Source organism: Betta splendens, chromosome 4 (assembly GCF_900634795.4).
Source record: "Betta splendens chromosome 4, fBetSpl5.4, whole genome shotgun sequence".
In the NCBI taxonomy this organism is placed as follows: domain Eukaryota; kingdom Metazoa; phylum Chordata; class Actinopteri; order Anabantiformes; family Osphronemidae; genus Betta; species Betta splendens.
This window is the reverse complement of record NC_040884.2, coordinates 10,956,592-10,984,006: the sequence shown is the minus strand read 5'-3', so window position 1 is coordinate 10,984,006 and position 27,415 is coordinate 10,956,592. Positions and strand designations below refer to the sequence as shown.

The 27,415-nt window shown below is 38.8% G+C and overlaps 1 protein-coding gene across 5 annotated transcripts; it reads right to left on the bottom strand.

Moving 5' to 3' along the window:
• Positions 1–517: 517 nt before the first annotated feature.
• ccny (cyclin Y) lies at positions 518–27,368 on the bottom strand. Of its 5 annotated transcripts, none has more exons than XM_029147158.1 (13): positions 27,115–27,368; positions 26,690–26,923; positions 15,859–15,933; positions 12,367–12,387; positions 10,961–10,995; positions 10,809–10,832; positions 10,366–10,466; positions 10,205–10,240; positions 9,011–9,068; positions 8,655–8,774; positions 6,091–6,257; positions 5,209–5,371; positions 518–4,803 (listed from the first exon to the last, which is right to left on the bottom strand). In XM_029147158.1, the coding sequence occupies exons 2-13, from the start codon at positions 26,841–26,843 to the stop codon at positions 4,687–4,689; spliced, it is 1,071 nt and encodes a 356-aa protein (XP_029002991.1). In that variant the 5' UTR covers positions 26,844–26,923; positions 27,115–27,368; the 3' UTR covers positions 518–4,686. The 5 variants fall into 5 exon arrangements, with proteins under 5 accessions (XP_029002991.1, XP_029002992.1, XP_029002995.1 ...); XM_029147159.1 differs by having other exon boundaries at positions 27,144–27,368; XM_029147162.1 differs by lacking the exon at positions 10,809–10,832 and having other exon boundaries at positions 26,690–27,368.
• Positions 27,369–27,415: the final 47 nt, after the last annotated feature.

The following is a 27,415-nucleotide window of genomic DNA, read 5'->3' as shown; positions in this document are numbered from 1 at the left end:
GTGCAAATCTTTTATAATTCCTCACATCGTCACCTACAGAAAACAAAATCTATCATTGCTATCATTGCAACTTGTGTTCACCTGAAATTCTAAAATTGGAACATCCAAACTTTTCATGAACCCAGTTCATTGAAATTGTCTTTGAATGAGTTTTTTTTAGAGGTTGCTGTTGTTGTTCTCCCTTTCTTCATATCAGTCTGTAGTTAATCTCCCAATCTCCCCTGGGTTTGAAAAGGAGCATTTTCATGCCATTCCCTTTCCTCGATGCATATATAAGTCTGTGTGTGTGCATTTCAACAGTAGATGGTTGGTACAGAAACAAATCAATTTAAATAACAATTACCAGAGATGTGATCCTCAGTGACTGTTTAATCAAGTGTAATCTCTGCATTACTTGTTGCTCTAAGGCATTTAAAAACTTTCCCGGGTGACATATTTTGTATATAGTTAAGTATATATTAAAATGTTCAGAGTGGAAAGCTTTTATTAAAGGACAAAAAGAAATACAGAAACCAGGTTTACTACAAGATTTAGTAGTTTTATTGTTGCACACATTTTTCTAAACATTGTTTCATAGAAGAATGAGTTTTATTTTAAGATCCTATTAAAAACAAACAGATACATAAACAAATAAAAATACAAAGAGAACAGAGAGGGATCTGAGTTTGGCAAACTGAGAACAGAAACAACTGACTCGCTAAGAAGGAAACACTGACAGTAGCAATACTGAACAAAGTAGTTGTAAAAAGTATGAATTAAAACAAATAGGCAAAAAAGGTCACAAATGCAGCTGCAGCTGCCATTGGAAGTCTTAGGAAGGAATAGTAATGAATTTGTAGATGGCAGGTCATGATTACAAATCATCCATTTTCGACCCATTCGGGCCCCAGCGAGCTAAGGCTGAACAGATTGCCAGTCCATTGCAGAACGGACAACCATTCACACACACACGGGCACCTAAACGCATGTAAACCTGCGTTTACTGGAGGGCACTGAGAGAACCCACACAGGGAAGAACATGCATCATCCTGGGAATAGAACCCAGGACCTTCGTGCTGTGAGGGGACAGTACTACCCACTGCACCACCGTGCCACCCTGTCATGATGATAACGAGGCAAAAAAGAAAAACTCTATGCAGAGGTAGAGTTTAGTGCACAAACAGTAGTCTATGACACACACCTAGTAACCAGCTGACAGGACACCACAAGGTCGAGGAAGTCTGGATGAAATGTACCATATTGGGACCCAACAACAGTACTAATACCCTATGCTGTTGATGAACTGTATATAGTGTAACAGTAGCAACACTGAACACAGTAAAACAAACCGACCTCACCCCTAAACATAACCTTGTACTCATTTTCACCCACCATGCAGAAAAAAAAACATTTTTAAAACAACTTTTAATATAGCATTAGGTTCATGAATAATAGAGGTAGTGTTTTAAAATTTAAATTTTTCACGTGCACACCACCAGTCATGTTTTTAATCAAACAGTCAAGCTGAAATAGGCTTTCAGCTTAAGGTGAGGCATTTGCCAAAATAATGACCATCCAGTAATTTTTAAATGAACATGTCTTATTTGGGGTGCTCATACATGGAAGATCAAGAATTGCGTGCCCGGGGGTGAGGTACCTGTTTCCTTGACTGCATGACTAATCGGGCAGATAAAAGGCCTGGATGTTGTTCCTACATTTACATTTGCATTTACAATAATTACAGATGCTTTGTAACAAAGTGCAAACAGATGAAAGATTTGATTTTGCCAGAATCCACCCAAACAAAAGGGCAAAAAAAGAAATATGATGATGATACAAAGTGTAGCCTCTAAAAAAAGTAACAAAAACAAAAGAGACAAAGAGAGACAAATAAAAGTAACATCTCTTCATCCAAAGCAACCAAATTATCTGTCAAACATGGCAGAGGCAGTGTCATGGCACAGAAATGTACAGCTGCCAATATGAAATAGTCATTGGTGTTTAGTGATTACGTGTACCTGTCTGCTGCTAAAAGCACCAGGGTGAATTTTGGACTCGATAGGTTATTCTCCCTGCTCACAATCAGCCAAGTGCTGCAAACCTAATACTGCAGATGGATACTGATCCATCAGCATTTGGTCATCTGTGGTCCTAGACTCTAGGTGGTCATTAAATGCAAAAGATTTTCATCCAAGTATGAAAAGCAATTTGTTTGTTGCATGTGTGTGTATGAAAATGGCTGTAGTTCCATATTGGTTAAAACCAGTTTTACCAAACTCCCTGAAGTTAGGCACATGTTGCTTTTGTTGCACAACTTGCTTCGTGATTTCAATGTGAATGTGGTGGTTTACAGAAAAAAAATTCTAAAAAAATTATTTTTGTTCCATCATCTATAGACTTCATGTGCTACTTCATGTGCACGTTAAAAATGTGGCACTTGGACCTGACTGTCTGATTCTCGAACAACATCATAAGTTAAATCATAGTTGTGAAAGTTGCAGATGAAGTTTACAATAGAAGCTAGAGACCTAAATTAGATGACCCTTTCTGTTTATGAAGCCAATTGTATTATTTTCAGTTTTCGCTGAAATAGAACAGTATTGATATTTCAAAACAATCATGTATGTAATAAAAGAATGTCTAGTTGATTATAAGGCAAACAACCACAATTGACCTTGAAACTTTGAAACAGGTATTAAATCTCATTTCATGTAAATGCAAAACAGGCTCAAAACTGTCAAAACAATCTTATAAGACAATCAGACAATTTCATTTATCAGTCTAAAAGTATTTAATGCTCAACATAATTACTCAAAAACTTCACTTCGAAATCTGAGAGAAAATTCTAATCTGAATATTGAAATGAATGTGCAAGAACACACAACCACTTCTTTAGTGCTCTTGCATGTTTTTTAAATAATCAAGTCTTGGGACTGCATCCAGATGAAGCTAAATTAATGTTTTTTTTTTAGCTTTTAAAACACAGATAACCTACACTGTGTACTGTCCCTGAATGCCTCTGAGCACACTAGACATGTAACTATGTTTGTGATATACCTTTTATATAGTTTCTTTCTTAACCCAAAGTTGATAGATGCAAGTCATAGGTCTTTATATGATGGAGTATGTTGGATTTCTAGAGTTGTATTGTTGAATTTGTTTGCATCAGGCTGCAAATGTGCAAACTTAACAGGAAGGAGAATCAGTTTGATTTTACTTTGAAATAATATCTGCAGCCTCCCTTCCTCCACTGCCTCCAGCTGGTACGGAGAGTTATTTCCTTCCACACAGGCATAAAACATACAGGATGGCTGTTGAATTCACTCTTTGCGAAGTCACAAATAATAAATTGGCATTATGTGCAGTGCAAAAACATCACACCAAGAAACTACAAAATATTCAGTGGTGTCTCCCATTTAAATCTCAATATTTCTCTTTTCATTTTAAAAGATTTCTCATACAAACAAAAATTCACATATATTCACTGTCCTCTTCATGTACAGAAAAAACTGAAGTAATATAAATATTCCAACATTATTCTGTTCAGGTTTGCCTTTTTGCAGTACAACAACAGGTACCACTGTATTTACACTGTACAGAGAAAGTTTAGCAAAATATATACAGTCTATATTTTAAGTGTCTGAATCAAATCATCACGTAATGCTTATTTATTCATGTAGGCTGTTTACTGAACAACATCAAAACAAACAACCCTGAAGAACTAGTAGTTTTAAAATGTCGGGACCTTGTATGTGCTGCAGCTTCACTTTTTTGTTCATTTACTCCATTAGATACTTAAGAACTGTTTGTTTATTAGAGGCACCACAGGTCAGGACAGTGGCAGTGACCAATGATCAATGATCAACATAAACTTTACAGTATGTCTCAGAATAGACACCCCTAGCTCCCGGTTAGCAATCTCACAAGCACACTTTCTTTTTAAGTGCACCAACAAAGCATGCACGAGTGTTACTAGATGTGACTGGTGACTGGATGTCATCACTTCTGTAAATCAGTGTGTTGCTGTGCTTACGCATGTTGGAATTTTTTGCATTTGAGCGAAAAACACAGACTTCTTAGATACAGTGTCTGTAATGTAAAAGATCAGTCAGTGATAGTTCATTAGTAAGGACTGGTGATATGTGATTGAGTCAGATGTGTGTTCACTCAGGTTGACACTGGAATGTACTTTTTTTTTTTCATTTATATGAATGGATCTGGTAGCTGTGTGATGGGGATGCAAAAGAACAGAAACTCAATAAAAAAAGCAGAACTGATGAAGAAAACCTGATTAGGGGAATAGAATACATGGAATGTACATTTTTTCCATCAGTCAACCACAACAAGCCAGTTGAGCCTTACAGGGAGTTAGAGAACTCTCACTAATATTTCACATTAAAGTGGTCCCTATTTTTCTATCCCAATGCTAAACACTGTCTTGTATTTCAAACTGGTTTCTTTATGTCATAGTTTTCACCCATTTTCAATTGCACATTTAGGTTTGGTTCAAGCTCAGCTCCATTTGGTTCAGTGCAGGCAGTCTGTGGGGCATGTTTTATGTACAACAACCAGAGAGGTTCCAGACTTACTATAAAAGCTGGATTGTGTGGGTGTGTGTCTCTTACACTTTGCCTGTTGACCAGGCAGATATACACCATGCCTGACATGTTCATCAATACCTCTGCTCCATGCGGCTGGTGACCAGTGTTAGGAAATTATGGCTGGACACCACCTCACCACCATCAGGTTGTCTGCACTTACTGATCGCTTCTTGGCTAATTTCCTCAAGTCCTTGTATTTGTCGTCACACAACCGTGAGATGGCCTGAAAGTCAAAACAAAACGGAATAAAACCTAACCCTAAACCAAGCTTCTAAATTAAACAGGAACATTTCAAAACCACACAATTATTATCCAGCTACTTTAAACGTTTTTTAAGCACAATTATCAAAACAAAATATTGTACATAAGTCAAAGTTCAGTTACTATTTCGTGCAACTCATCATTAAAATTACTTGCCTGCTTACTGTCAATGTAAGCATTACATGACATTATGGATTGGCTAAAGTAGCAAAATGTAAAACAAGGAGCCAGTGCACTTTTAACACACAGAGTCTCATAAATGTACCACAATGCCTAAAAGGTGGAGTTTGCATGTGCAGGTACCTTTAAGACAGAAGAACAAGGACTGATGTTGACACAGTGAAGCAAATTACACGTTGCTACTCACCTCTAGTTTCTGGGCCTTGTCCCTGTTGAGGGGTTCCAGGGGTAAACTCAGGTTGTTGGCCTCAGCCAGGGAGCGCAGGTCAAAGTAATACTTGGCATAGACGCTGGACGGTACGTTGATGTTGAACTGCAGCAGCTCCAGGAACTGACGCTCCAGTTCGTTCCTTTAGTGCACGGAGAGAGGACATGTGCTACCATGAAAACATGATAGAGACTGACGATAACAAAATAGCCCCTATAGATCCTGATTGTTAAGCCTTGCTTAATATTTAACAGCCCTGTGATCCCTACTGCAGTGTGATGACAGCTGCTCTCATCTCCCTCTTCAGCCTTAACTGAATGATTTGCATTATGACAAAAAATGCTTTGCTTCCAGGGTTTTCCCCTCATCCCCTAAAAATTGGCAGGCCTGTAGCAACAGATCAGCTAAATTTAGTCCTTACAGTGACTGACAGTGCTCACATTACCTTTGATTTTTTTACATTGATGTAAAACTTATTCTGCTACTTCCATTGTGTGTTTGTCTTTTTTGATATTCTTAAAATATTTCCTAAATGGCTACAGTCACAAGGTGCAGATAGTCTTTTAAACCCAGTCATGGGTCTGTGTTTATTTTGTTCTCTGTGTAACTAAGCTATAGCTTTTGCAGCAGGATACCATTAGACCCTTTAGGGTCTATTGCGAGGGCCACCTCCAACAACAGTGTCGGATATACTGAGCATAGGTCTGCTTGAGCATGTCCACACTACCATTTACACTCACTGGCCACTTCATTAGGTACACCTTACTAGTACCGGAATGGACAACCTTTTGCCTTCATATCAGATAAGAGTCGCAACTGTGTTGAGTTGTGTTGTTTTATAAACTCTTTGCAGTAACTCACATGTCCTCTACGGTGATATCCTTGAGAATTTGGCAGTAATCAACGTTCCAGACTGCTTGGTCGTCCCAGACCTTGGATGCCAGTAGAATGGCTCCTAACACAATTCGCTTCCAGTTGGCAGGACAAATGTCAATTTCAGCATAGGTCAGCAGCCTCTCCAAATACACCTGAAACAGATGTTTTACATAGTATCACCTTGTGATTGTGATATTCGGCAGCATGACATCTGGGCTTTTATTTTAAAGGTTTTGTTTTCTGTTCCTCTGTCCCTAATATAAATACCGGACCTGATGATGAAGTCATGAAGAATTAAATAACTGGACGTGTTTTATTCAAGGTTCAACATTCAAAAAACTTTATTAATCCTAGAGGGAAATTATTTTGCACTTTGATCGCTGTCACAGTTGAAGGTACACACTTGATGGTAGGGAGATTTAAAATAAGAATGCTGACACATCTACATACACTCATCTAATTACTAGCTAAAGTTTTACATGTTACTGCATGGATGAAGATCAACCCTTACAGAGAGAGGAGGAATTGTACAGGCTGATGGCCACTGGTAGGAAGGATCTCCCGTGGCGTTCTGTGGTGGCGTTTGAGGAACATAGGAGTTTGACCAGCATCCTCTTCTCAGCTACAGCATGTAGCGGGTCCAGCTCCACCCCCAGAATGAAGCCAGACCTCCTGATCAGTTTGTCCAGTCTGTTACTGTCTGCTACATTCATGCTGCTACCCCACCAGACCACAGTGTAAAACACTACACTGGCCACCACAGACTCATGGAGCATCCTCAGCATGGTGCTGCAGACGTTTAGGGACCTGAGCCTCTAAGTTCTTTCCTTTCTTTCCTTTGTGGTCCAGTTTATTGTCCAGGTACACTCCCAGCTATCCGTACTCAGTCACGACCTCCACCTCTTCCTTTTTAATAGTGAGAGGGGTGACAGGACTTCCGGCTTTCCTAAAGTATATCACCAGCGATCATAAAGGAAGCTTCAGGATGTCTGGACTGCAGGTTGGAGGCGACTGCCTGTAAGACGTCACATGCCACTGCAGCGTTTGCGGAAGGGGGGTGTAAACAGCAATGAGTATAACATGTGGAAACTCTGTGGGTAGATAATATGAACAAAGGCCCATGGCCAGCAGCTCGATGTCAGGGCTGCGGATCCGTCTTTGACTGTCAAATGTCCAGGATGGCACCACTTATTGTTAATAAAAACAGCCACCCTCCTCCTTGCCTCTTTCTGGTCCCCACTCGGTCTCTGTCAAAAGCGCTCGGCGCTGAACCCGTCAATATTAATGGGATCTGGGATACTGTCATGCAGCCAGGTCTCTGTGAAACACATCAAACTGCACTCAGCAAAGATTTTCTCCTCCCTCATTAGAGTTGTCAGTCCGTCCATTTTATTATCCAGTGACCTCACATTGCCCATAGTCAGCGAAGATGCAGCTTGAATCTTTTCAACTTCTCTTTGCGCAGCACCTTTCTTTAGTCTTTGTTCCCTCCATGAACTTGCCTCCTCTGCATTCCCTCATTTCCTCCTTATTTTCTTCAGGAAATCTTGACGTTCCGGATAGTGTCAAAACACTGTATATCTATACCTATAAGTATATTTGCCGTGGCTGTACATGTACAATAGTTGAACAGACGAGTCACAAAAATGGATTAACTTAATGCTTTTTTTATTGCAACTGATCTTAGTGAGATCAGCTGATCATGGGTATAAACAAAGTGTGCTTGGTGCTGGTTTCGCTCCTGTGCACCAGCATTAGTGGTATATGCAACAAAACCTATGGAATTTGACATAACAGTTTTACAGAGCCAATAAAAATTCTGTTTAGCTACTAGTCTTTCACCCAAAACCGTTCGAAAACTGTAGTACACTCACAAATAGTTGTAGTCCCCAAATTGTAGTACTCATTGTAGCTTCAGTATACATAGTTTAGTTCCCTAAATGCTAATTAGCCCTGTATATACACCAACTAGTAAATTAGCTACTTTTAGTAAGCCACATCCTAATTTACAGGCCAGCATGGGACGACCCCACATAGTTGTACTGTTGTGTCTGGACAAGATGGTTATTGTGACCAAAGAAAAGCAGGCAGTTTGCAACAAACCTAGTAGCCTATTGTGTTTAGGTTGTTGCAACAATGAAGAGGCTCATACCAGAATTTGAATATTGTATATGCAAATCTCTGCTGGAATACAAATACAAAATTGAATAAAAATTTAATAATGAAAAATCTATATTTTGATGTGACTATCATCTAAATCTCATTAAGTACAGTTCAGATCAAATACTGCATTTAACAATTTTAAAGGCAACCATGTATATTTTTGTGCGACTAACGGCCTTTTTATAGAAAGTGCAAGATTGTTTTACTTATCTGCAGCACTGTGTATTGAATGTTTGTTTGAAATTCAACAAGAAAATAATTCACCGCACCTATACTGTAGCTATTGTGTTACCTGTTAAAGAAAACAGCCCATGACCAGGGAATAGTGTCATTACTGAACCCCCCCTCCCACACACACACATTTATACTCACACATTTATACTCACCAATGTCACAATTGCACACTCAGCTGTGAGCTGTGCAGCACTAAACAGCGTCCTGACAAAGCGGTAGATCTGCTTCTGCTCAGGATCATGTTTGTCATATTCTGCAGGAACCTCCAATTTCTATTGCAGACATGATTTCAAATTAACCCCAAAGATATTCAATGTTTTAATGTATGTCTGTTCAAATATGATCTGACTCTTTCCTATAATGCAAATACAAGCAGCTACTTTGTCTAATGTATTATTAATTCCATTATTATTACTATTATTTGTATCATCTTTGTATCAACTTCTGCTGTTTGTCTTGACAATGAATTCCAACAGCTCTGCAACTTGTGCATGAAACAAAGCCTTACCGACAGTGGATGCAATTTCTCATCAAAAATGTCCAACGACATTCTTCCATCAATATCTCTGGAAAGACAAAGGAAGAAAGAACACTGGACTTTTAGAGAACTACTAAACAAAAAACGATGGTTTGACATATTTATTTAAAGTATGCAAACTTTTTTTATGAAAAAAATGCCTAAAATATGGTCCTGAAATGACAATGGAAAGTATTTAAAGCCTGAAGTGCTTTTCTTTAAGTCTCTACAAACTTTCTACACCTGGATTTAGATCCTATTCTTCCTCACAAATTCTGTCAATTTCAATTTGATTGGATGTAATCTCAGCTTTAGATGTTAATTATATGTAATATTTATATTCATCACAAAATGTTAATGTGTTGTTTATGCTGTGATGCCCAATTAAAATAAGTTAGGACAATATAAACCCCTTTTGGGTTAGATCCTACCTACATTTGTCATACTGTTGAAGATAAATCTCTTCCACTACACTGATGTGGTCATGGATGTGTCTTTAACAGGAAGGCAGTGGAGGATGACAGCACTGAGAAATTAGCTAAACCATGTTCTGGATTCAGAGACATCATAGTACGAAAGTAAAGATGGTTTTAGTCTCTGTATGGGAGATTTTTAAAACCCATAAATTTCAAACTAGCCCTACTTTTAATTTCAAAAGCTGAGTCTTTATTAGAGATGAAGGAAATTTTACAGAGAGACACACTTAACAACCCACGGATGGATAGAGGAGAAGTGACAGTAGTTATACCTACTCACTACACTCAATCCATTGTCCAAATAACAAGTCTATTACTTACAGGTGTGAAGTGAATTCTAAGCAAAGGAAAAATGTGTGGCCTCTAGCCAATTTTCCTTAGACTAAAGAAGCTACCTGGATAAATGGTGAAACATTTCTATTCTTAAAAAAAAATTAAAAATCCAGAAATTCCAGAAGAATTCCAGTTGCCATAACTCAACTTTCAGACAACATCACCTAGATAATTAGGAATCTTTCCCAACATAAAGTATTACAAAGTGTTTCTGAGTAAACTAACAGCAAGTCAACTAAGTCAGCTAAAAAAACAGACTGTACTAATGACAATGATATAATAATTGTTCCTAAGCAGAATGTGTCAATAAAATGTTCTAGCCTCTCAATAAGTTGTTCTTTGTTCTACTCTACTATGATAAACAAATAGAGCATACCTGTTCTTTATGTGGTAGTATATTGCAAGGGCTACACTGCAAAAACAAAACAAAGCACATTCCAATGCATTTAGACCAGGACATGTCTGGGACAGCATGACAAAACACCACCTTATTGTTATTGTTATTAAAAGATTAAAAAAGAATTGTTTTGACCTTACCATTTGATGGTGTACTTAAGATTGGGTTGACTAACAGTGCTGTCATCAAGAAATATAGTGGAACATGAGCTGTACTTCCGTCTCATCGTGCTCAGGTGATGCTGGAATTGACAGATAAATAAATGATACATACAAAAAAAATTGTAACAGACATGTACTTACAGAAGTACATCAGTCGTCATCCAAAAGAGTTTTTAACATCTGTGTGTATGTACACACACACACACACACACACACACCTTTGCTAAAAAAGGAGACAGGAACCACATGTGATTTGACAAAACTACCACTACCATGTGTTATATGTGAAAGTAATGACATTTAACTACACTTAAACACATCTATTACTTAAGGCTACTGCACAAGGAATGAGACAAACGCTTTGCGTGAAACAAGGGAAAATAGTTTCAGATTTATTTAAAGGGTCATTCTATAAACCTTACCTTGTTTTCCAAAATGTGAGTGAACTTGCAAAAATGAAATTGAATACATAAATACAAGAAATTCAGATTAATAGCTGCACACACATGAATGTAAAGTAACATTTGGTACTTGACAGGCAAATGTAACTAACAGTTGGCTTTAGCTTACTTACATGATTAACGTAAAGGCTCTTCCGCTTTTCCCGAACTAGAAAGAAGAGTGGATAGACAGGTGTCAAGGTGCTGTTGCCAAACAACCCTGTCAGTGCATTACACAACCCTGGCTAACAGATGGCGGTATTTGTCCAGGGATTGTAACTTCTACATAGCTACATAATTTACAGGGAATTAGATATTGTTTGTTTTTTTTTAGATGCTGCATCACACAAAGCAAAGCACATACAGATATTAATATAACAAAATAAAATTTCAAACTCTGCTAGAATGCTAGAAATGTAAAATGGTTACCAAATCATTATCAAATGTACTGGGACAGGGAACTGTGTTTTACAAAGCAACAATTGTCTCTGACAAATTGTCAGCAACAGTTCACTCACTCCATCTTCTTACATATAAGGTTGAAATTTGTATTAATTCCCACAGTCCGTGAGGTACAGTACAGTCTATGTGTCAAGCTATAAGTTTCCAAAAGAGTCCATAAGTCCAAAGAGTAAGAGTTTGCGTTGTTTGTCAGTCTGAGAACCACTGGCACACTGCCCCCCCCCCAGTGTTTGCTTTATTGCTCTGCCAAGTGTTCATAATCAAATCAATGTTCATAAGTTATATTCACATCTACGGAGCACTAAATGTAATAAATAGAAACCGTACAATGAGAACCCCTCTAGACTTTAAGCCTTACTCTCCTGAAGTTACTGATGCATCTATTTTGTGAGTTTCTGATTAGCAGTTAAATCATAAGGGAAGCCAGCACAAAATCATATATATGATGCAGTATACTGTACTGTATGCTTCTCTTGAAAGGCTTGTCCCTTGTGCGGTGACCAAACGAAGTATACTTGAGAAGTGAGATATTTGGGTTAATTCAGTTAGTCTGAAATAAATCAACCGACTGTTATTTTCTATATAACATTGAAAAAGGACACCCTTAAGAAAAATGTGGAAAAGGAGAAAAACAACATGCTAATTCTACATAAAGAACACAGTGAAGTTTTATTGTGTGGAATCGTCTTGCTTTGAATAGAACAGACGCACACACATAACACTGCGTCAGAGCTGTGTTTGTCTGTTTAGTGCACACATGTATTATTCTGTGAAAGAAAAACCCACAAATAGAAAAGGGCAAAGCCAACTGGAGCAGATGCAGCCTCTCACAAAAAGTCATTAGGAATGAGTTGTGTGCCACTCATCTCTTTTGACACCTTTGCCTTTTAGGAATCAGCACTATACAGCCCAAGTCACAATGATGCGTTTCATGAGCCAACACAGAAATAACACACTCAACACAGTAGTGAGGACACATACTCTGAGTACAGTAACAGAATAAAGCTACAAACTACATGAAGAGTTGAGCCCAAACACACAGTGACCAGAACGCTGCCTGCTTACTGAGACCACGTACCTTTCTTGTTGGGTGCAGCAACTGAAAAACACAAAGCCCAAATTGTCTTCATCTTTGTTTGTGACACAGATTCACAAGGGTGTTAACAGAAGCCATGTATAACGTTCTTTATTGTTACTTTATTATCTGCACTCCATGTTGAGAGAATAGGCTAGCACATATTCACACAAATGCACACCGTAGAGATCAAATATATAGATTGACATGTAGGGGAGAGTGCGGTGATAGAATAACAACCCTGGATTCAGGATTGTGCGCAGACATTTCTAGGGGGAGTGGCCCAAAACTAAAAAGGGGCAGTTACACAATATCCAAATAATAGACAAAGAACTTGATTAATTTTCTGTAATAATCCTAGAAAAATATATTACAAGTGATGTTGTTAGTAGGGAGGTGGGGGATTGTACCACAGACCATCCACTCCAGAGTCCAACACTCTACCCGTTGAGCTACCAGGACCTACAGCAAACCCTGAAAATAGTATAATGTATATAAAACATTATATATATATATATATATATATATATATATATATATATATATATATATATATATATATATATATATATATATATATATATATATATTCCCGGGCAATAAACAGCTACGCTCTGCCAGTGATCAGATACCCTGCAGGAATAATAAGGTGGCCAAAGGAAGAGATACAGACCACAGATGTTAAGACACGAAAGCTCCTCACCATGCATGGAGGGTTCCACCCCAAATCCAGCACCCTGAGACTGTACGCTAGCCGCAAGGAAGGAGGCCGAGGACTAGGGAGCGTGAGAGCCACTATCCAGGATGAAACATCCAAGATCCATAAGTACATCAAGGATAAGGCCCCGACAGATGACGTGCTGAGTGAATGTCTCAGGCAGTGGAGAACAGAGGATGAGATGCTGGAAGAGGGACCATCATGGGAGGACAAGCCCTTGCACGGGATGTACCACCGGAACATAACTGAAGTGGCTGATCTCAACAAATCCTACCAATGGCTTGAAAGGGCTGGGCTGAAAGACAGCACAGAGGCACTCATCCTGGCTGCACAGGAGCAGGCCCTGAACACCAGAGCCATAGAGGCCCAGATCTACCACACCAGACAAGACCCAAGGTGTAGACTGTGCAAAGAGGCCCCAGAGACGGTCCAGCACATAACTGCAGGGTGTAAGATGCTGGCAGGCAAAGCATACATGGAACGCCATAACCAAGTGGCTGGCATAGTATACAGGAACATCTGCGCGGAGTATGGACTGGAAACCCCAAGGTCAGAGTGGGAAACACCTCCCAAGGTGGTAGAGAACGAGCGAGCCAAGATCCTGTGGGACTTCCAGATCCAGACTGACAGAATGGTAATGGCGAACCAACCAGACATTGTGGTGGTGGATAAAGAGCAGAGGAAAGCCGTAGTGGTGGATGTGGCAATACCAAGCGATGGCAACATCAGGAAAAAGGAACATGAGAAACTAGAGAAATACCAAGGGCTCAGAGAAGAACTGGAGAAGGCTTGGAAGGTGAAGGCCACAGTGGTGCCTGTGGTGATCGGAGCACTAGGGGCTGTGACCCCCAAACTGGAGGAGTGGCTACGACAGATCCCTGGAAAAACATCCGAAATCTCAGTCCAGAAAAGTGCAGTCCTAGGAACAGCAAAGATACTGCGCAGAACCCTCAAGCTCCCTGGCCTCTGGTAGAGGACCCGAGCTTGGAAAGTGGATGAGACCACCCGCGGAGGGTGAGAATAGAGTGTGTATATATATATATATATATATAGTAGTAATATTAGTGGTAATAATGAAATTGCACGTAATTACCATTTAATATTAGGCATAAGGCGAGTCAAGGAGTGAGGGTTCAGCCAGAGCAGGCAGTTACAGGTACCAATTTCATTATTACTACTAATATTACTACTTAACGTGGTATACAACACGCACGTGAAGGCGCACATGTCCAAAAGCACTGAGTAGACAAGGAAACTTTTGAAGACTCAAATATTTTGTTACTTTCATTACAAAATTAAACAAAAGCGGTCACCCAAGTGAGTGAGCTACTGTTTGACTGTCTGTTCGTTTTTGGGAGTGAGAAATACTGGAGCGGAGTAGGTGGAATGACTGACAGAGACAGCAGCTGTTCGGACCCGAGCGACAGTGGAGTAAGAAAAAAATAATTCGCCAGCGGATTTTACTCCTGAAGATACACCATCAGTTTTGGCCTCCAAGTGTACAGAGGAGCTGGAAACTATATGGAGTCAAATTAGGGTCAGATTAGATTTGTGCGTGCGTAAACCGATCTGTGCGTGCGTAAACCTGATCTGTGTGTGCGTAAACCAATGTTTGGGTGTGTAAACAGATTTGTGCTTGTAGTGGGGCTATACCGAATCATGGCTAAATTTACAATTAAAAGTAACATGACCCTAATTTGCCTCTACGTTCTGATTGGCTAATGAACAAAGAAGGTCGCGTATCATCACAGAGACTCTTGGAAGGGACAATCGTTTTGTTTTGCCAACCACTAACAGCAGATAAAGAAAAGAAGACGGTTTTGGCTAAATAAAGAATCTAAATGACTAAAGCGATGTCTTTATTCAAACACACACTTAAATATAACGTTTTGTTAAAAATGTAAAGCAATGTCTGAACGTTTGTCTGTTAGATTCAGTTGTGCTTCTTTTAACGCAGAGACATGATGCATCTGGCTCTCGGCTGTCTGTTACAGGGCAGCGTCGTACTCCTCCGTACGGCATTACTCATTGGCGTTGTACTCTGGCTCATACAACTAACCACGAATATCAAACTGTGCATACTGAAGTACTCTGTGTCTTCTAAATAATATACAGCAGGGCCTTTGGCCATTGAATATTAGTGCTGTACGCCTATGCGAGGAAAAACAATGGCAGACAGAGCAGCTGCGCTCCAAACGGCTGTCTCCGCCCCCTCTCAGCCCAACGGTTGCTGGGCAGGTACAGAGGAAACCAGGAAGTACTAGTTGTAGTCTGTGAGCCAGAGGCAAAAAAGCTTCTGTCCTGTTTCAGAAGCTTTTTGCAGAAGAATAAATGATAATTTCTCTGCATAGATACAGTGATATGGAGGCTACGAGGTGTCCCACTCATAACACTCGAGCCGTGGTATCATACTGATGCTATTATGAGTTTATTTATTTAGGTAAGACTAAGTAGGACTTCAGTGAAGGCCTAGCTGTGAAATGCACGGCCACCACTGCTATTTACTGGTCAATATACATTTCTCACAAAGCATTGAGAAAAAAATAAAACACAATCATCCTCAGGTTATTTACATATTACACTAATTTCTGTATTGCAATTCATCAAGGCTGTGATGTTGTATAAGATATGTCATTTCAAATTTAGAAAATGCCTTACAAGTTCTAATTAGAATTGAACAGAACTGAAGAATTTATTCTGTAACTCTGTAATTCACAATGAAGCACTGAAACTATTTCAGACATGGTGTTTGGTAAATAAAATAGAGCAGAACTCACCATCGGTTTGTGATTTGCTAAGGAAGATAGTGCTGGCTCGAGGATGATCTGATGGATTATATTCCATTGGCAAATCTAGGGATAAGGAAAAAAACATTACGCATAACATTAAACCGTACGTGGGTTAAATATTAATTCTGTTTAAAAAATATATATATATATATATATATATATATATATATATATATATATATATATATATATATATATATATATATATATATATATATATATATATATATATATATATATATATATATCACTGTAAAACCAAGACTTTCTTACATATTTGCAACATTTTGAGTGGAACTTTACTGTTCAAAGACACTTTATAAATAATTAAAAATAAAAAAAAATCTAAAATTTCAATTTTTAGCTGTATTTATTTTAGATGAATAGGATTAGTTAAAACAATCAGTCAAAGGTGTTCTACTTCTGTGACTACAGCACATTGTAAACTGACCCCTTTTACTTTTAAGTTAAGCATAGAGATGAGATAAGTTAACCCTTTTTTATTGGTGTGAGCTGCCAGCTGACACCAAGCACCATTGTCATATGCAGTCGAAAGCAGTGTGCTAAGCCAACATGTTGAGGTGTTTGTGGTCACTGTTGTATAAAAAGCTTCAGGGTCTTGGCTGAAAGCATAATAAAAGTAATAATAGATAATTCAGTTGACCAAGAGCAGCTGGGATTTTGAATGTGTTAAAGTAACAGAAAGATACAGGTCTGCTCTGGACTCTTGAATAAGATGAACGTGGGTTTAGTGTCAAACTTATTTTTTAAAAAAATGGACACATGCAGGACTCTGATCGGCGCTGACTCTTGTTCCGACGACATCACATCAAGCAGATTAAGTTAATCAATATGGCAGAGAAAATAAAAAATAAAATGGATAAAATTATACCCATAAAATGCATAAATAAAAGTATATTACAATAAAATAGCTAAAGCAAACTTTTTTATTGTTTATTATTTTACTGTTTTTATGCTAATAACTTATGTATATAAGTGCATATAATTAAATAATATGTAAACAATTAATATTCGGCATGAGGGTACAAAAATACAGAGTCAGACCGGATGCAATTCCATGTTTCTCTTGTGCAAACCTGGCGGATAAAACTGATTCTGATGCTGGATCCTTGAAGACCAACTTTATAGTTTCTCAATATAATCCAGGGTCATTACTGGTTGCAAATTCAGTGAAAACAGTTTATACAACGAAATCAAGACCGTAATTTGACCTATGGTTCATGCCTGCAGTCAGTCTGCACAGTGGTCTTCAAAAGGCAGCAGGGGTGCGAGTGTTGAATAAGACAACTTCCTGAATTTGGTTTGATGGGGTGAGGGAGCTTCTTTCCAGAGCACCCAAACTAGATCATGTGCAGTGGGCCACAAAACACCACAGATGGACACTGAATGAGTGCAGTACATACCTTTTTAGTTACAGTATGAATGAAATTTAATATCATCCTAGTCTTAGTCCTTAGGTTTAGTATGGCATTGCCCCACCTTTTGCAACTATTAAAGCTGTTACAAGGGTAAGCACTGTATGACAATGTTTGAGAATGGGAATGATTTGAGTGTTTTGAGCCAGGACACTTCGACCCATTACCAGGAGAGCCAGGAATCGGACAATCAACACTATGATTGGTGGGTGACTGCTCTATCTTTTGAGCCACTGGTGCCTCTTAGTGAGTATTGCGTATCATTTTTAATATGGGTTAGGAATGTTATGACTTAACTTGGCAGTTGAATTGTTCAACACAAAAAGAAACTTACAGATAACAGAAAGAGGATGTAGGTTGGGTGGTGGTAGAGGGAGGGTTTTCTTGCAAATGCAAGCTATTGCCATTGTGTGAACTCTTTTGAACCACTGTCTTTTTGAGTTGGGGAGCAACTTGAAGTTTTCTCAATTTGGCTTGCACTTTCTTCCACAGACGCAGAAGGTTGTGTCCCTTTTCATAGCTGTGACCTCTGCTACAGGTCTGCTCTCCCTAGTTTGTTCTCCCCAGGCTGAGACAGAGACTGGATTTTCTGCACTTCTGGGAGCAAAAAGGAAATGAGGTAGTGGGTGGCAGTTACACATTGTTGAAGAGGTAGTCTAAACAAAGAGGGAAGGGAATAGTCAAGTCTGTGGACTTAAGACAGGCATGGTTTATGGTGCACATTTCTTCTCATTCAGAATGATACAGTTACATACAGCTTCACTACCCAGATTCACATAAACAAGACAAACCATCTGTCCATAAAGTTTGTTGCTTTACACTGTGTAGCTACATAGCATTTAAGTTGACAGTATAATTTACTTAAATGTATTAATTCATTATTTATTCATTTCACTTTCAGATAAACATTTACTGTATTGCAATTATAAGTTTCGTAAAATGTATTAAACAAAATCCCAGGTTATTCCAAAGAAACTGAGTGTTTACCTCAGCAGCCGTTGTAACCACATGCTCCGCCCACACTCTGGTGGACTATAAACAGAGATGGATGCTATGTCAGCTCTTATTCTACTTGGCTAGAGTGAAGTGTGAAGAAATCTATAATCAGACACGAACCGCATAGCATCGAAAATTACAATTGTCTTGGCTTTTCTGGGGTGCATACATACAGCAAGGGGACATCAATCTGTGACATACTGTATGCTAAGCTCAGCTTTGGTGAACCTGCTGCTATTGTCATCACCTTTTTTGGTTTCAAACAGACAATAACATACACAAGCCATCTATAGCTAGTGATCTGCAGCTGTAAACTACATTACGGTATTTTGTTGTATGAACTATCCCTAATGAGGCATGAGGAGGGAGAAAGTGGAAAAAAATCACTAGACTGTTTTAGTGCAAGAAACCCTCAGAAATCAGTCCATGCCTCTTTAAACACTCTAAATACAGGACAGGAGGACGAAAAACACTGTCTCCTGCAGTGGAGCTTAGAATTAAAAATAAACCTTTTTTTCCCCAGCAGCTGATGTACTGTAGAATGATGCCCACTCGGTTAAAAAATACAAGATGTAGCTGGTGTTTGAAAATAGCATCTTCTAACTCTTTTTCACTGGTATTTGAAATGGTATGTGCCATTCTCTTTACTTACTTGATTTTACTAAAGTACTGTATGCAAAACAAACAGAATCTTAGATTGTAAGTGCAGTATGTTGTTTCAGAAAAATAAGATGCTGCAAAAACATATCTTAATGTTTTTACTCAAAATAAAACCAAAAAAGGACAGCATTAACACAGTGTTAAGTTTTAGTACAGTAAGTGTGGCAGAGGACCAACACCGGCAGCTGACATTGTGTATCTATCCAGAAACACATACATTCGTCTTTTTTTCCTCACTCAGTCAGGGAATTGCATCACTAAAAAGTATAAAACTAAAGATAAACAAACTACTACCTTTTATATTCTTGTACATAAAACAAGCCAAGAATGCTTAAAAACTGCTTAGAAAAAAGATAATACAAAAAAATACAAAAGGGTGGCAAATATTTGTCACAAATGCTGTGAAACAGTTTACAACATACCACTGGGACACACTCCCTCTTTTATGTTATCCTATACATTATCGACCATTGGGTAATTTTTCTGGCAAGACTAACGATAATGAGTGCTAATTATGGAGTCAAATTAGGGTCACATTAGATTTGTGCGTGCGTAACCTGATGCGTGTGTGCGTAACCATTTGGGGCTATACCATGCTTACATTTATAATTTGGGGCGTTGCAATTACTAAATTTAAAAGTAAAATAACGTGGCCCTAATTTGCCTCCACACTCTGATTGGCCAATGAACAAGGAAATTGTTGCAGTCCTTTGACGTTGCTCAGCAGATCCTGAAAGCTCCACAAGCAGTACGCAACAACAAGCTAGTCCACTGACTGATGACTTTAATTATATTTAATGATCAGAGAGACATGACGGCTCATATTCATGTGTATGAAGTGTGACGTTACTCTCGTGATTTGCGGAGGTGATGCAGTTGTCGAACGTTAAACTGGTGTTTTGATCAGACGTTCATGTAGCATGTTAGCTGACAGGCTATTAGCAATGCCATGCTATGTTATGATGCGTATTGGGTTTTTTGTGAACGATCAGAACCGTCCTGTCCTTTATCGACTATCCTGTTACCTGACAGCAGGCGCCATCAGCCCCTAAGTAAACTGTGGGTGGAGTGAAGCAGAGTCTGAAGCTCAGAGTGAATGCTGCAAAATAAATAAACAATTACGATTTCTCAAACCAAGCTTTCTGTCCGTTCTGTACTGATGTTGTTCAGCAAGAAGCACCTGCACTGAAATCCAAGCCTGTTTAACAACTGCATTACATATCAGGCTGTTTAAATGCTTAACTCCAGCTGCATCATACTGTAACATAGCATGGCATTGCTAGTAACCTTGCATCCCCTCACGAGAGCAACGTCTGATCATTAAATATAATTAAATTCATCAGTCAGTGGACTAGCTTGTTGCTGTGTACTGCTTGTGGAGCTTTCAGGATCTGCTGAGCAAGGTCAAAGGACTGCGACAAATTCCTTGTTCTTTAGCCAATCAAAGTTGGCAAATTATGGTCACATTTTTTTTACTAGCCACGATTTGTGCACACTTTTAATGCCCAAAATTAGCAGTATAAGTGTAAGCATGATATAGCCCCACTAAGCCTACAGGTACAAATCTGGTTAGGCATGCACAAATCTGGTTACGCACAGTTCTGGTTACGCACGCACAGATCTGGTTACACACGCATCTGGTTACGCACTCACGGATCTGGTTACGCACGCATCTGGTTACACACACACAGATCTGGTTACGCACAGTTCTGGTTACGCACGCACAGATCTGGTTACGCACGCATCTGGTTACACACGCACAGATCTGGTTACGCACGCATCTGGTTACACACGCACAGATCTGGTTACGCACGCATCTGGTTACGCACGCACAGATCTGGTTACACACGCATCTGGTTAAGCACCCACGGATCTGGTTACGCACGCATCTGGTTACACACGCACAGATCTGGTTACGCACGCACAAATCTAATCTGACCCTAATTTGACTCTATATGTAATATCTTAGAAAAAGGAAATACAGAGGTTTGAATATGAATGATGATGAAGTTCAGTGAGTTTATGTCCTGTGACCATTAGAATTATTTTCTGTTAGGTAGATTGGATATATAGATTTATATTTATTTACTGCCTAAACAGAAGCAGACTCATTATCTTTTCATTATGAGCATAGATAATGATTAAACTGCACACCAAAAGAGAATAATTTATTGACACACGTGCACATAATAATTTAATTTACTAGCAGACATTTGGACCTATATAATTGTATACGATAATATCATAATCCGTGTGCACCATTTGATCAAGTTAGATTTTAACACCTTTATTTTCTGAATTTTATTCTTCTTTGGATAAAACGGAAATTAAAAATTATCCTGTCTAGATGCTCTCCTGGATCACCTGTCTGTGATTCTACCAAAAGTCATATTAAAACCAAATTCAACAAATCAGTTTGCTTAAAATCCACCATCTGGTCCATTTACTTTGACCATAGTGTAGAGACCGTCAACCTCTGATATTGTATTGCAGGTATTATATTCCAGACCAAACAGTGTCAGAATAATATAAATTCGTAAGACTAGTATTGCAGTACTATATAATGGGATATAATATTTTCTTTTAATAAAATATAAAATAAACTTATAAAAAAAAGCTGCTCGCCAGACCTCTATGTGGAAGTGAAGGCCTTTTTTCTTCAATTTATTTAATTTATGTAATTTGCAAAGCTACTGACGCTTATGCTTGAGTGGCCTATGCAGCTTTAGTATTCATAACACGACTTATCCGGAAAACTCTGGTTAAAACACTTTGACCTAGCATATTTTTACTGCTTTTAGGAATGATTATGATATATACAATTTTGAGTCAATTGGGTCAATTGCATGAGCTTGTTTAGGAGCCAAGTGCTAATATATAAGTAAAAGAAATGTTTTTTTTTTTATCATGCTTGATTAACGAGGGGCACGGTCTCTGAACAGGAGGGTGTCTGTCTCAATTGGATAATGTGTGAAAAAAGGAGGAAATGCACTTCTACCGTGCTCAGTGTGTGTAAATGTGACCAACAGAGTCATAGTAACGCTCCAGAAAGTCTAAAATGTGGATTTTTGATGATTAAGCCTTTTATGGCTACAATCATCTTTAACCAGACCTGTTTCAATTGTTAGCACACACATGTGCTTTAAACAATGTTGATAGCACATGTGAGTGTTTAGCATGTGCAACGGATCCAATACTTAACCTAAACAAAACTTGTCTTGAATGTAATAATAACGTGATAGATTACAAGTGATGGGCTTGGTTCCTAGTTCACACCGTTTCCTCCAATAGCACTGATAGTACAGTCACTTGCTAAACACATTCAGGGTCACATATACAGTCAGGACCATAAATATTTGGACAGAGACACAATTCTTCTAATTTTGTTTCTGTACATTACCACAGTGAATTTCAAATGAAACAACTCAGATGCCATTGAAGTGGAGACTCTCAGCTTTAATTCCATGGGTTGAACAAAAAGATTGCATAAAAATGTGAAAAACTAAAGCATTTATTAAACACAATCCCTTCATTTCATGGGCTCGTAAGTAATTGGACAATTGACTTCCATGCTATTGCATGGGCAGGTGTGGACAATTCCCTTGTTATGTCATTATGAGTGAAGCAGATAAAAGGCCTGGAGTTGATTAGAGGACTCGTGTTTACATTTTGAAGATTTTGCTGTGAACAGACAACATGCGGTCAAAGGAGCTCTCCATGCAGGTGAAACGAGCCATCATTAAGCTGAGAAAACAGAAAAAAAACATGCGAGAAATTGCTACAGTATTAGGAGTGGCAAAATCAACAGTGTGGTACATCCTGAGAAAGAAAGAAAGCACTGGTGAACTTAGCAACGCAAAAAGACCTGGACGTCCACGGAAGACAACAGTGGTGGATGATCGCAGAATCATTTCCATGGTGAAGAGGAACCCATTCACAACAGCCAACCAAGTGAACAACACTCTTCAGGAGGTAGGTGTATCAATATCCAAGTCTACCATAAAGAGAAGACTGCATGAAAGTAGATACAGAGGGTACACTGCAAGGTGCAAGCCACTCATAAGCCTCAAGAATAGGAAGGCCAGATTGGACTTTGCTAGAAAGCATCTAAAAAAGCCAGCACAGTTCTGGAAAAACACTCTTTGGACAGATGAAACCAAAATCAACCTCTACCAGAATGATGGCAAAAGAAAAGTATGGAGAAGGCGTGGAGAAGCTCATGATCCAAAGCACACTACATCATCAGTAAAACACTGTGGAGGCAGTGTGATGGCCTGGGCGTGCATGGCAGCTAGTGGCACTGGGACACTAGTGTTTATTGATGACGTGACACAGGACAGAAGCAGTCGAATGAATTCTGAGGTGTTCAGAGACATACTGTCCGCGCAGATCCAGTTAAATGCAGTCAAACTGATTGGGCAGCGTTTCATAATACAGATGGACAACGACCCAAAACATACAGCCAAAGCAACTCAGGAGTTTATTAAAGCAAAGAAGTGGAATATGCTTGAATGGCCAAGTCAGTCACCTGATCTTAACCCAATTGAGCATGCATTTCACTTGTTGAAGACTAAACTGCAGACAGAAAGGCCCACAAACAAACAGCAACTGAAAGCCGCTGCAGTAAAGGCCTGGCAGAGCATTCAGAAGGAGAAAACCCAGCATCTCGTGATGTCCATGAGTTCAAGACTTCAGGCTGTCATTGCCAACAAAGGGTTTTCAACCAAATATTAGTAATGACCATTTTATTTTCAGTTATTTCATTTGTCCAATTACTTACGATCCCATGAAATGAAGGGATTGTGTTTAATAAATGCTTTAGTTTTTCACAGTTTTATGCAATCTTTTTGTTCAACCCATGGAATTAAAGCTGAAAGTCTGCACTTCAATGGCATCTGAGTTGTTTCATTTAAAATTCACTGTGGTAATGTACAGAAAGAAAATTAGAAGAAATTTGTCTCTGTCCAAATATTTATGGTCCTGACTGTATAAACATGCAAAACAAGCAGAGGTAGTTAAGCTGTATATCAAACATAGCCAAATTGAATAAAACTAGAATTACCACACTGTGCTGTTTCATGCCTCAGCTGACTTGTGAAGTCTGAGTTGCATGTATGCAAGTATGTCCAGCTTTATATTCCAATTAATCAATCTCTCTTTATCTTTATAGCACTTTTAACATATTAAAATGTAGCAAAGTGCTTTACAGAGCCCTACCCCTGAAGAAAAGACAAAAGACCAAAACCCATTCACCTCAACCGCAATTAAAAAATATAATGCGTAATGGATTCCAAAGCACATCTAACAAACTTAAAACAACAATGGAGAATCTTAAGAAAGGCTCATGGCATTGACTATATCAAAGCACATATTAGTTGAATAAAATAAATAAGTTAAACAGTAAATTTAAAAATTGTAAAGTAATACTTTTAGACTTTATATTGATCCCAGCAGTGGGGGAAATTTATCTTGCTCCGGGAGCTAGTGTGAAGTGTCTTACTCAAGGACTCACCTGGTGCCAGAGGTGGGGAACCCAGGCAGACGCTCTACCTACTGAGCAACCTGGCCATATAAGACCAACAAGAGTTAGATAAAAGCCAGGGAGCTCAGGTTTACATGTGTACTAAGATGTGTATTAAGATTTAGCAAATGTATTTGACGTGTTGACAATTTCTCTGTGTTTTAGGATCAATGATAAATAATCTTATGCATAGTAAACAAATAGGTGTCTGTCAGTTTGCCAGTCCATCACAGGGCCACATATAGACATGCATCCACTACTGCACTCTCACCTACAGTATGGGCAATTAAAACCCAAAAAAAACCCATGCAGACGTGGGGGTGAACATGCAAACTCAACACAGAAAAACAAAACACCCTGGAATCAAACTGTGAGTGCTAACCACTACACCACCAGGCTGCCCCCAAATTATTAAATATTTGTTTCACAAACATCACCTACTGAGGGTCACAGGGATCTTGCCTTTGACTATCAAGTTAATTTTTCAGTGCATGTACATGGGTTGTCCAGACCACCCAAAAACATTTAGCCTTCAGCTGTCACAAGAATGGAGACACCATGAATGATAGATTATCATCATATTACAAATGCTTCAGCAGCATCTATCCCCTCACAACATAGAAATGTATCTCATTGATTTGACATTACACAACTGTTTACCTTTCATGCTGTACTTGAGATTAGATGTTTTTGATTTGTTTTTTGACTAAATGTGCCATATATCATTTAGGTTAGCACTATGATTAGATGGAGTAAGTAAGATGTTTCAGCAAAAATCATTTAAGTATCACTCAGTTAACATTATTTACTAACTAAATGCCTTGAGCAAGAAATGGTATGTTCAATAAAAAAAATGCATGAAAACATCTGCTGATCTTGATTGTAAAACATAAAATGTGATGCTGTAGTCTGAGAGATTGTGCGCAGGGTTATGTTCAGTGATCTGCAATTTACTGAAGATTCTGAGTTGATAAAGTAAAAGTAGTCAATGGCATTTTGGTGACAGTTTATGTAAATACCCTCTATCACTATTAATTACGATCAGATATTCAATAAGACATATGTGGTCCTAGGGAATAGAGAATCAAATTATATTTAATAACATCAGAGGTAAATAACATCACCTCAAATGATGCTGATTAACAGGCAGGCTCATAGATCTTCAAAACCTTCAAGAAAAAAATCTAAACAGAGAATATTTACATAAACTAGCTGATATTCAGATGTGAATGAGTACATTCTCAGCTGGATTCTGAAGTGCTGTTGAAGAATAAAAAAGGCCTACAGCTTATACCCTGCCCAAACTCGTCATCATTGTTGGAGCAACCAAACACACTTCTGCACCTACAAGTACTACAATTGTATGCATCACCAGTGAACCATTATTCTAGTGCAACATTACAGTACCTATATCAGTAAGGATATCATAAAGAACTAATACAAAAGTAATTAAGATCTATTTGGTCTGGGTGACACACTGTGGTGGTCTTTTTGTTCTGTCTGGATTTGCATTACATGACAAAATGTCTAAAACAATGAATAAAACAAATGAAACAATAGCAGTCTTGAACTAATCCTTATTTGGCTAAACTAAAATGTTTTCCCACAAGTTTACAGTGGTTTGTTAACTGGTTGCTGGTTTTCATAGTAAATCATGATAATCCTGATTTTGATTGTAGGACACATAAGGACAACAATCATGATGGTTATTTCCACCACCATTTCACATTTATAAGTACATATACACGTGTACTCTCCCAGTTGTACACAGCTTTTTATACCAGTGTAGATAGCACAAACCTGAGGCCTTATATCAACTTCCTCAGGTCCTTCAGACTCAGGCAGGAAATTCCAATACTCAAAGGAATGGAAGGGAAACGTGACATTTGATAAAGTAAAACTCTGTTTCCAACAGGAAACCCACAACATATTGCTCAGAGTAATGACGACATTGTATTTTGCATGGCAGCTAAGTGTTTACCAGGCATTTCCAACATGTTGCAAGTTCAGTTTAAAACAAAGCGTTAGTGTAGATGAGTACCGGTAGGTCTTTCCAGCCTAAATCACTGTCTACAACTATGACCACAAATGAATACTAATGATATGCATACAAATAATAAACATAATAATATATTTAATACATCGGGGTGTTCATCCCATTTTGAAATGTCAATGTTTTAGGAATAAAATCTAAAATCTATCCTACCATCCAGGTTTTCTCTGTCACTGATGTGTTGCAGATTGCAGCCGGTGTCCTCGCGACTCAGCTCCGGCTCAGGCCGGTAGGGCTCGAGCCTGGAGTGGTTGTTCCTCTGGTGCTTAGGACTCGACGACACGCAGCAGGAGGTGGTATTCCCCATGGTGAAAGCGGTTTGGGGCGATAGCTCTCACCCACAACACTGCAGCCTCAGCCTTCGCTCGGTCGCTCGCGCTAATGTTACTAAAGGAGGAAAAGCAGGGCGGTAACGCGGAGCGACAGAGCTAGTGCACGCTACAAACTGGCCCCGGTATCCGTTAGCGTTACATGTCTACAATGCGTTCAGTTGTGTTAGTGGAGTCATTTGAAAGCGGACAAAACACCAAGGTAAACTAATAAACCATGAGTAGTCCGGCGTTCCCTTTCAAACATACAGGCGCGGACAGACAGTGTCTCCCTTTACCAGGCTTCTGTTTGACCGTGGATCACCCCGCCTTGTAGGCTGATTCGGGTCCGCGGATCCAGTTGTCTTTACAGACACGGGCACTGTTACTTTGTGGCGTCATGAATTAATATAACGCGATACGTTCGCTAGTCGGTAGAGAACACGCTCGCTTTCTGCGCTACATGGTTGTCTATAATATACTGTAGATAGCTGCTGCTACATCCGCTGCCGTGTTGCTTTCAGGTGCTGCCCACAAACCTGGATTTTTTCATATTTAGAAACTCCTACGA

What these genes read in the sequence shown, in the direction of transcription:
- ccny (XM_029147158.1), bottom strand. Translation starts at nt 26,843, where the DNA reads ATGGGGAATACCACCTCCTGCTGCGTGTCGTCGAGTCCTAAGCACCAG. An exon ending in TGACAGAGAAAACCTGGATG is followed by an intron (nt 15,934 to 26,689) that starts GTAGGATAGATT and finishes CCTTATCCCTAG; the next exon opens with ATTTGCCAATGGAATATAAT. An exon ending in AGAAATTGCATCCACTGTCG is followed by an intron (nt 8,775 to 9,010) that starts GTAAGGCTTTGT and finishes TGTCTGCAATAG; the next exon opens with AAATTGGAGGTTCCTGCAGA.